Source organism: Oculina patagonica, chromosome 14, assembly GCF_052425735.1.
Source record: "Oculina patagonica isolate OP01 chromosome 14, crgOcupat, whole genome shotgun sequence".
In the NCBI taxonomy this organism is placed as follows: domain Eukaryota; kingdom Metazoa; phylum Cnidaria; class Anthozoa; order Scleractinia; family Oculinidae; genus Oculina; species Oculina patagonica.
The window spans coordinates 17,824,112-17,835,303 of NC_135771.1; the positions used below are offsets into that span (position 1 = coordinate 17,824,112).

An 11,192-nucleotide genomic window follows, 5' to 3' on the forward strand; every position below is an offset into this window, starting at 1 on the left:
TATTAATTGTGCAATAAGATACCCGGAGAAAGTTATTCAGTCATTGTTTGAAAATGAGAGCAGTTTTCTAATTTCCATTGAACAGTGACTTTACTCACGAATTCATTGACAGAGAGTTTTTTCTCAAGACGTTTAGAAGCATAGATATATTGTTTGGCCAAGATGATGAGGAAGTCTAATCTGCGATTTATGGGACTGGAAAGCCCTTCAGACAGATGCGATATGTCATGAAGAGCAATTTGTTTATTGGATAAAATGATCGCAGTATCTTGACAATGATTAAACCAAGATAAAATTTGTGAATAAAAGATTGCAGAATCATTACAGTCAATAAAGGTATGTTCAATTGAGTCCGAACTAGAAAACTAAAAATGTGATCATTTTTCAACTAACAGTTAAAATTTTGACCAATTCTCAGCTCTTAGTTACACTCTATCCAGACTCTAGGTCCCTTTCAGAAGTGCCCTTACATGTACTTGGACGATTACAACAGACGAAATACTGATACTCCTGGCTACAAACCGTTCTCTTATTCACAAATGTGTGTCTTGGGTCTGTTGGGTTTCGTTTATTGCTCTAGGCCTCATCTCATTGTCCTCCGTTCTCTTCCCGATCATCCTGGTAAACGCTTTGTACATCTTGCTGTTCATGCCAACGTACAACCATGGGTTAATAGCACTGTTATTGTAGCCAAACCAATAGCAGGCAACCGATACATTGCGTAAATCTTTCTCCCATTCTGTAATCGCCACATACAGCTGATAGATCTGCCCTGGAAGCCAGCAGACAGCAAACGTAGTGAAGACGATGATGAGCATTCGAACCACTTTCCTCTTGGTGATTTCCTGTTGCTGGTGGTTTTGGCTCAAGCCATCCCCTGGCGCAACATGGAACCATAACTTGCGTGCAGTTATGGTGTACAGAATGGAAATGATACTTACAGGAAACAGATAATTGATCACGAAAAAGTAAATGTAGATCCCGGGAATGGCTATCGATGGGTCTCCCAAGATGGAAAAGAAGGCTCCACACTTATATTTCGAGTTTTCGGCAGACAAGTCGACAAAAACTGGAACGATACACATCAAAACCATTGGCAGAATCCAGACAACCGGTGTCAGGACTTTTGGTCTTCGGAACCAAAGAAGGCGTTGAAATGGATAAACGACTGCATAGAACCTGTCAACCGCCATGAAGGTCAGACATAGAATAGATGTACTTATTGTGAAAAAAGCGACGAATAGCACTGTTCTACAAGTGATTTCTCCAAGGACCCCAGACATCGGCCACACGCCCACCATGTAAAAATCTGAAACGGTGTAAGGAATCACAACCAATGTGACCAGTAAATCTGCCACGGCCATGTTGACAAACATGAAGCTGGTCAGTGATCGCACGTTAGGTTTCTTCCACACGATGTAGATGAGAAGAGTGTTTCCCACCAAGGATACAAGGAACGTTATGGCGTACATGACGGTAAATAAGATGTTTTCTGTGGATGCCATCTTCCTGTTGGGAGAATTTTTCTTATAAATATAATGTCGATTTATGAATTGTGTCATTTATTAAATTATTGCACTATTTAATTGGATTTTATTTATTTGATCATTTTTAAGCTAAACCAAATGTAAATGCAAAGAATAATATTGACAAAGATCCTTGAACGCAAAATGTTTCTAATTACAGTATACAGTCGAACCCCTATTAAGCGGCCACCCATTAAGCGGCCAACCACTATCAAGCGGCCAGTTACTAAAGACCCGAAAATATTGTCAGTAAAATACTGTAAATATAACCTCTTTTAAGCGGCCACCCCTATTAAGCGGCTGCGGCCACCTTTATGCCGCCCCGATGAGCGTTCTTCTATTGTTTTTACCTCTATTTAGCGGCCAATAAGAATGTAATAAACGATATTTAAATTAATTTCCAACAATCTCAGACCGTGACGGCCGATAAAATCATTCAAACACAGGTTTATTGTCGTCTTCCTGTGATTCCGTTATTCCTTTTAACCTTATTTTGTATTGAAATAATGTTACCTTTTAAAAAGACCTTATGCTAATTTCTGACAAACCCCTATTAAGCGGCCAGTTGCCATTTCCCCGAGGGTGGCCGCTTAATAGGGGTTCAACTGTACTTGCAAATTATTGTGCAACTTCTCTGTTCATTTCGGAAATGTGCTACTACAGTGGAACCTCGATTTAACGAAGTGCCAATGGACTGGGAAAAATTGTTCGTTATATCGAGGGTTCGTTATATCGAAAACCTCGATATAACGAATTCTCGGAAAAACAACCAAAATATTCGTAATATCGAGGTATAGTTAATCAATTTTTAACAATTTTACGCTGCACTACGAACCCAGCATTTTCGGATATTGACGATTTCTGAAAATAACATCTGTATAATGTCTAATATATGCACATAGTAAGAGCATACTGTACTTGTACTTGTTCTCTTGTTACAGGATTAAAGGATTTTCATCTTTGTTGGTCTGTTTACATTCATCTTTTGTCGCGTGTTGACATTTTTTCGTTATATCGAGGTACATTTTACGTTGGGTCTCTGGATTGTGTTCGTTATAACGAGGATTTCGTTATATCGAGGTTCGTTATATCGAGGTCCTGTTCCATACATTTTACTGTACCTTTGGACGGGCTGAAGAAAATCGTTCGTTAAATCGAGGTTCCACTGTACCTTATTCTCACTAAATTTCGCGAGTATAAAATTTCGCGATTTTGAGAGGAAGGTAGTATAAGAGAGTACAAAATTTCGCGATTTTTTTCTATTCAATAGCTTTGACCTCAGAACTGTAACAACATTATTAATACGATCGTCATCGTAAAAAAGAGACGCGGTGGCCTAATGGTTAGCGTGCTCGACTCCGAGTCGAACGGCCCGGGTTCGAGGCCTGGCCGGGGCGCTGCGTTGTGTTCTTGGGCAAGACGCTTTACTCTCATAGTGCCTCTCTCCACCCAGGTGTATAAATGGGTACCGGCGAATTTACTGCTGGGGGGTAACCCTGCGATGGACTAGCATCCCATCCAGGGGGAGTAGCAATACTCCTAGTCGCTTAATGCTACGGAAACCGAGATAAGCTCCGGCTCTATGGGCCACTTAGGCTCGGACAGACTTTACATCCTAAAAAAAAGCAAACAAAACAGGCTGAACATAACAAAGCATAAAACATTCCACAGTCTTAATACCCGATAGTACATCTACGCCTGCATAAGCGAGATTTAGAAGAACTTAACTGCAGAGCACAGTTCGGACAGTGAGAGTGATGCAGAGGAAGATAACTGATGAAGAAAATTAAGCCAAAACATGAAGCTGAGACATGTTGAAATAACTGTAATAAAGCAATTAAATTTTATTATCTTTAATATTGATATTATAAACGGTATTAAATTTTGCGATTTGAGTTTTCGCGTGTCTTACATTTTGCGAGTATTAAATTTCGCGATTTTGAAAAAAAATCACGAAATCGCGAAATTAAGAGAGAATAAGGAAATGGTTCAATGACCAAATGAGCCAAGATTTAGAAGTTGCCATCGATTTGCTATCCAAAGGTAAATCGCATTAATATAGTAAACTTGAAGTCACGAGAAACCGTTTGCCGAACAAGGGGACATTTTCAGCATTTGCTACTTGAAACAAGCACGTATTTGACGATCATGGTTTGACTTTTTACCGACAAAACAAACGGAGATTTAGAGTTCGCATCATTTTGATAATGTTCCTTCACCGAACATGGCAAGAATCACGAACAGCATAGCAAAACCAGTCAAAGTTATAACCTTCGCATTACAAAAAGATTGATAAAAAAAGTCTCCATTATAAATAAGATTCCTTTTGTAGGTACAGAAAAATCGATCAATGACTGAGTGAAACGCATTCGAAATTTAAAACGATTCCACTTTAAATGTTTCGATTCATATATTTTAAAGTAAGATTAAATATTTCATGTTGAACCTATTCCTACCTTAACTTGGCTGTATCACTGATTTAGAATATATAGAACCACAGACCAAACGTTCACCAACGTTAACAAATTAAATAGTTTAAGCCATGCAACAGCATCAGTCAGAATGGCACGGAGCTCTGACATTCCGCGGTTCTTAAACTGCTTAGACAAGCGACTAGATGCTAATTTACTATGACTATTTAATTTTCCATTAACTGAAAGACAAAACTTTACATCCTATGCATTAGATATTGTTAGTGTAAATTTGAGATCACTCTTGCAGAATGACCGACAACATATTAAAATATTCGATCGCCTTTGATCTTCTTTTTTAGTAGATGTGGCACACTTGGCTCGTTAGTTTTAAATGAGATTCCTTTTGTACGAACAAAAAACTCGATCTATAACTGAGTGAAACGCAAGCGAAATATGAAACCATTCCACTTAAGGAAGATTAAGCCATCTTGCATCTGTTCTCATGTAACTTTCCTGCATCAATTTAGAATATATATTATTACAGCCAGAACTGTTCCCCAACTGAAATACAATAAAGCCAACGCACAGGATATGGTATTCAGCCTGAGCAGACATTTACATTCCGAGGTTTTTAAGCTGACAAGACAGGGCAAGCGACTAGATGCTTAATATTTACTTTTACCATTTAGTTTGCCATTTACTGGAAGACAAAACTCTGTCAACATCTCATGCATATTATTACTGTAAAATGGAAATTGTCATTCTAGCAGAATGATCGACAAGATAGTGAAACACTTGACCGCCTTTGATTATTTTTTAAAGCAGAATTGGCGCTGCTTGCTTGATTGGAAAAAAAGGTTGACTTAAAGAGAATATTTTGTGGGGAATTTTGTAAATGATTTTTCGTTACTGTCTTACGTGAAGATGTTCTAGCCGACCTAAAAATCAACGCAAACCAACTTCCATAAAGAAAATTTTCTCGTTTATTATGGCAAAAATTAATAGTCTGTGGTTAGAGAAAGGTACATTTAATGTAAACTTTATGTTTATTTAAATAATGGTGAAATCAGTTTTAACATCCATTCTAGTTTGTTTACACGGATATGATTATAATGCATGAAAATATTAATTCTCAAACATTGCAGTCAAATTTGTCACAGATTTGTGAGTTACTGTAAAGACCAATCGAGTTCAGAGGCGCAAAGCAAAAGGAGCCCAAACACACTCAAGGAAGATTAAAGGGACCCTGAACTTGCTCAAACAAGCTTTACGGAGGCTCAAAGGGGTTAAACAAGCTCTACGGGGCTCAATCAAGCTCAAAGGAAGCTCAAATGTAATCGCTAGTACGTAATCTGTAATTATTGGAAACATTCATTTGAATCCCATTAAAATTATGTTTATTTATGTGAAGAGAGAATAAGCAAATTTCTAGCACGGTGAAAGCAATTTAAATATCCGTTCTATTTTGTTTACAAGGACAATTGCATGCAATGTTGATTGTTAAATATCAGAATCAAAATCGTTATAAATTTCTAAGTTACGGCAAGAACTGAGTCCGGATGTACGAAGCAACGGGATGTCAATTTAGTAAATAGTGACTAATCGCTGCAGAATTGAGAATGGGCGCCAGTAAGTCTGGCAGGAAGACAGAAATTAAGGTGGATTTCCACCGACGCCTAAAATTACGTGCGATTAGGGACTGGTCAATAAGTACCGGGGGGGGGGGGGGGTGGGCCGGAGCAATTGGAAAAGTGGTGGCTCGAAAATTTGTGACCCACCCCTTCTTTCTGGCTCAAAACTGACTGACCCACCCCTGATAGGGGGTTGAAAATTACATGACCCACCCCCTTTGCTAAAAAAAAAATCAAGTGACCAATCATTTATTTAATCATCAGTTAGGGGTTGAAGGTTTTTGATTTGACTTCAGCTTTTAAAGTGAAATTCCCTACATAGACATTTTCTCTGATGGACCCTGCTGTTCTCAACACACCAAAGAAGGATGAATTTATTACTTCTTATACTAGCCTTTTGTAAGTTTCCCAAAAATTTGTGTGTAAAGTCCATGGGGAAATCATATGCAAAAAACTGAATCTGTTTGTAATATTAATTCATAATCAATTATTGAAGAGTTCATATTTTTATACAGAAATTAATGATAGAAACTACAACCACTGTCCATCATTCATAATATTTGCAAAGTGTTTTACTAAAGAGTTTACTGGTATTAAAAGGCCTAAAGCCAAGCGTGAATCTATGCAGGTGAGAGACAGGCAAAACTGATGTTATGATCTCGCTCCCTCTAGGGGGGTCAGGGGGCATGCTCCCCCGGGAAATATTTATATTTGGGCCTTTAAAAATCGCTAGAAATTCATTTAAAACTTCTGACACATGGAGAAATTTATCAATTTTTTGAACTAATGAATACAACTTTCTTGGAACTATAATAGTTGATTTTCAGTGAATAAATAAGATGACCCACCCCCTATGTGTAGATCAAAATATCATAACCCACCCCTTTTCGAGGGCTCAAAAACTGATGACCCACCCCCTTTCTGCTCCTATTATTAAGAATTATTTATTAGGAAATGTACTTCATTACCTTATGAAATGAATTTCCTAAGGTAATGAAGTACATCTCCTAATAAATAATTCCTAATAATACATTTCCTAACCTAGTGATCATGTTCATGTTCACTAGGTTAGGAAATGTATTATTAGGAATTATTTATTAGGAAATGTACTTCATTACCTTAGGACTTTAGGACTTCATTACCTTACCTTCCTAAGGTAATGAAGTACATTTCCTAATAAATAATTCCTAATAATACATTTCCTAACCTAGTGAACATGAACATGATCCCGGGCGTATTTCTCTTCAAAGTGAAAATTATTCTTGAGGTTTGGCTGAAATGTTCGATAAATGTTCATGCTGCTTCTCGTTGACTATTCGCTCATAAGTAGTTGAACTGTTATTTAGAAAACAATTGAAAACCAATTAAAATTCGTGGACTTCCAAAAGAACACGGTGACTGTGTGTACTAATAGCTAATGCTTCAATTATAAACTGAATACATTAGCTTCTTAATCCTGAAACATCTTTGATCCGCTTTTATCATTATAATTGTAATATTTATACAGCTGCTGATGTACAGTTGCGATATCTTCTTACTTAAAAATATATTCAAAGAGAATTTAGACGTGTGTGTGTGTGTTTTTCTAGCACAGTTTTTTTCCCGCTGAAGACATGTACATATGCCTTTTCTTTAGCCTTAAACAGCAGTGAACATTTACTTCAAAGTTTTCCACCGTTAAATGCTCAAAATCGTTTCACATACTTTACAAGAGAATGTGTTATTAAGAATGCCGGTCGCTAAGAATCCAACATTGCCTGGCAAGAGGATGGAACTTCGATTTCTTTCATACTTTAAAGTTAGGTAGGCTAGGGTAAAACTTAAATCTATGGTGGGTGATTACCGTCATAATTAAACTTTGGATTATGTTACTTGTTATTGCATTTTGTTTTACAATAAGTTGCTTGTGTGTTTGAATTTTATGTTGGTTGTATCAATTTTCTGTCAGAATTCAGAAATTTTCGCCTAATCAAATTTTCGGTAACTCTAAACTTTCTAGTCATTTGAATTTTTCAGGTTGTGCCAGTTTTCGGGAACTATTCCAATTTCAGACTGTTTTCCAATGCTTTGCATCTCCGATTCGTTTTTCGTTTCTGGTGTATTTTTTGCCAGTAGTTCGAATTTTCGGACACATTCAATTTTCTGCTAGTAGTTCGAATTTTCGGACACATTCAATTTTCTGCTAGTTCCCGGCGCCATATTGGAATAGTAACCGCGCAGACATGATAGCGAGGCTACCGGTGACCCGTGGCTGAGCGTGAAGAGAGATTACAGTGAGGATTCGGCAATTAGCCCGTGTTTTTTCGCGTTTTTCGGAACATAAGCGAAAGTTTTGATTCTAATAATACTCCTTCGTCATCTTCTAAGATGAATGGAAAATATTGGGCCGCTTTTGGCTGTAAAAAAGGCGAGTAAACTTCTCAGGGGCTATCAGTAGTTTGCGTAACAAAACACAAGGAGATCCAGTGAAGAAATCGCATCCATGGTGTAATCTGATAAGACGCCAGCATGAGCATGGTGAGGACAATTTTCTTCGTCTTTAAAGCAATTTTTCTTTGTACTAATCATTACAAAAAAGGAAATATACACAGCTCTCCTGAGCAAGTCGTTGGGATCAGAAAGAAAGGTTTTTAACATGCAATGTTTACAGAACTTTTGTTTTATACTTGCTTCTAATCACTGAAGTTGTTTGATAATATTTTATATCTAGGAAAGCCCTTCTGTTGACAAGTCTCCATTTAAATATATATCTCAATTCAGAAATTATTCCCAATTTTGCCTACGGTTTTTTTTATTTCTGTATTTATTTTGAGTCTGATATAAGCTTATTGTATTTTGATAAGATTTAAAAGAAATAGATTATTGATAACAAAGAGTTGCTTTTAGGTAAAGTTGTAAGCTTAGTTTAAATCCGTTTTCAATATTGTCTCATAGGTGAAAACTATCCCAGTAAACATGGATTGTGAAATTATCACACAAGGAAGTCACTATTTAAAAGAAGGCACAGAGAAACATCTACTCAAGAAATAAAAATGCAAAAGAAAAGGGAAAACTTTTTTCTCATTAACCAGGAGTATTATTGCACCCTATTAAATCACCTGATGAAAAGTCTGATTGATCTGCAAAGAGAATAATGCATCATTGAATTTAAACTGGTTGAATTTCAGGCAAAGTTTGGTCTCAACCACATTACAGTCAGGGTAGTTTAATCGTCCATCAGTGATAACCCATCATTTTGGTATTATTTCTCCAGAAGAGGTTAAAAATCAACTTTTCTATCAGCTCTAGATGAGAGAATTTGGTCAAATTCAGGGAAAAATTTTAATTACTGTTACATCTCCTTTTGTGTACATGTGTATGTATTGACCTGGTAAAGTTTTGGGGCTGTTCATTCTTTGACAGTAAAGGGTTAACCACCCATAAATCTTTTACACTGAAACCAGAAAGTATGTCAATACTTTAAACACTTTCTGAATGTTTATTATCTCAAATGGGGAGCTATAAAATTTAAGGTCCTGCATGTAGTATTGAAAATATTTATGTAATGTTTAAGATGAATGTGTTGTTTAAATAAGACAGTAAAGAAAATAAAAATAAATAAAATCTTCATCATGAAGCTGGATGGAACTCTGCTAGATTAGCTGTAGTTCGGTGTCCATATGAAACTCTACCATCAATGGGGAAGAGGAATTTCTCTTGTTGTAACCTCCAGGTCAATCTGTAAAAGGTAAGGTAAAGTCTGTGTCCGAGCCAAGTGGCTCATACAGCTGGAGCTTATCCCGGTTTCCGTAGCATTAAGCGACTAGGTCTACTCCCCCCTGGATGGAATGCCAGCAGTAAATTCGCTGTTACCCATTTATACACCTGGGTGGAGAGAGGCACTGAGAGTAAAGTGTCTTGGCCAAGAACACAACGCAGCTCCCCCACCAGGACTCGAACCCGGGCCGTTCGACTGGGAGTTGAGTGCGCTAACCATTGGCCACCGCGTCTCCCACACCAGGTCAATGTGTAGGGGTGGAATTTGTTTTGTCTGAGAATGTGGTGTTAAAAAAAAATTGAAAAAGCAAGCCTTTTCTCTCCAAAATAGTCAATAAAATTCCTTTAAGGCCAGAATAAGGCAAGGACAAAGAACAAATACAGTTGTCCCTGGACATGTAAAGTATAGCAATGATTTTATCATTCCCTCAGGCAATTTTTGTAAATATAACTTTAGACTTGCAAGCATTATTGTCAGTTATACATGGTCCACATTTTGTGCATCTCATAATAATAATCCTTACCATACTGTTTGGGTTGGCAATACTTTTTTATAGTAACAGGAACTGTTAAATGGCTTTTTGAAACACCTTGATTCAACACTGCAAATGATTTATTTCAAAACTTAGTAGCTGATGCAGTCATTTCAACTGAAAACATTTTTTATTCTTAAAAAATTGCCCTCTGCTTGTGTTATTTTCCATTTCTTGACTTGAATAGATGATTTTCTGAGCTTCTTTCAACTGGCAGACTCCTTTTAGAATGTTTCACAATCTATGTTGCTGGGATTTCTCTTTACCTATGAGATAATATTAAAACTTTATTTAAACCAAGCTTATAACTTCACCTAAAAGCAGCTCTAACCAATATAAAATAAACTGCCACACTCAGAAATAAAATAAAAAAGAAGTCTGCAAAATTGAGAATAATTCCTGATTTGGGATAACTATTTTACTGAAAACTTTCAAGAATTGGGCATTGTGTAATGTAAAGTATTATTAAACATCAACTTCAGTGATTGAGAGCAAGTAAACAAAAGTTCTGTAAACATTGCATGTTAAAAACCTTTCTTTCTGATCCCAACGACTTGCTCAGGAGAGCTGTGTATATTTCCTTTTTTGTAATGATTAGTACAAAGAAAAATTGCTTTAAAGACGAAGAAAATTGTCCTCACCATGCTCATGCTGGCGTCTTATCAGATTACACCATGGATGCGATTTCTTCACTGGATCTCCTTGTGTTTTGTTACGCAAACTACTGATAGCCCCTGAGAAGTTTACTCGCCTTTTTTACAGCCAAAAGCGGCCCAATATTTTCCATTCATCTTAGAAGATGACGAAGGAGTATTATTAGAATCAAAACTTTCGCTTATGTTCCGAAAAACGCGAAAAAACACGGGCTAATTGCCGAATCCTCACTGTAATCTCTCTTCACGCTCAGCCACGGGTCACCGGTAGCCTCGCTATCATGTCTGCGCGGTTACTATTCCAATATGGCGCCGGGAACTAGCAGAAAATTGAATGTGTCCGAAAATTCGAACTACTAGCAGAAAATTGAATGTGTCCGAAAATTCGAACTACTGGCAAAAAATACACCAGAAACGAAAAACGAATCGGAGATGCAAAGCATTGGAAAACAGTCTGAAATTGGAATAGTTCCCGAAAACTGGCACAACCTGAAAAATTCAAATGACTAGAAAGTTTAGAGTTACCGAAAATTTGATTAGGCGAAAATTTCTGAATTCTGACAGAAAATTGATACAACCAACATAAAATTCAAACACACAAGCAACTTATTGTAAAACAAAATGCAATAACAAGTAACATAATCCAAAGTTTAATTATGACGGTAATCACCCACCATAT

At 36.9% G+C, this 11,192-nt stretch overlaps 1 protein-coding gene and 2 long non-coding RNA genes across 3 annotated transcripts; 1 reads left to right on the plus strand and 2 right to left on the minus strand.

The window, feature by feature from the left end:
* Positions 1-211: 211 nt before the first annotated feature.
* On the minus strand, positions 212-4,052 carry LOC144638644 (allatostatin-A receptor-like). Its single transcript, XM_078497860.1, has 2 exons — positions 3,983-4,052; positions 212-1,509 (listed from the first exon to the last, which is right to left on the minus strand). The coding sequence occupies exon 2, from the start codon at positions 1,503-1,505 to the stop codon at positions 534-536; it is 972 nt and encodes a 323-aa protein (XP_078353986.1). The 5' UTR covers positions 1,506-1,509; positions 3,983-4,052; the 3' UTR covers positions 212-533.
* A 3,354-nt stretch (positions 4,053-7,406) lies between these two features.
* On the plus strand, positions 7,407-9,187 carry LOC144638693 (uncharacterized). The gene is made up of 2 exons (XR_013567984.1): positions 7,407-8,088; positions 8,506-9,187. It is a non-coding gene; the product is annotated as an uncharacterized LOC144638693 (long non-coding RNA).
* A 735-nt stretch (positions 9,188-9,922) lies between these two features.
* On the minus strand, positions 9,923-11,192 carry LOC144638692 (uncharacterized). Its single transcript, XR_013567983.1, has 2 exons — positions 10,502-11,192; positions 9,923-10,126 (listed from the first exon to the last, which is right to left on the minus strand). It is a non-coding gene; the product is annotated as an uncharacterized LOC144638692 (long non-coding RNA).

Coding starts and splice junctions, on each gene's coding strand:
- LOC144638644 (XM_078497860.1), bottom strand. CDS start 1,505: ATGGCATCCACAGAAAACATCTTATTTACCGTCATGTACGCCATAACG.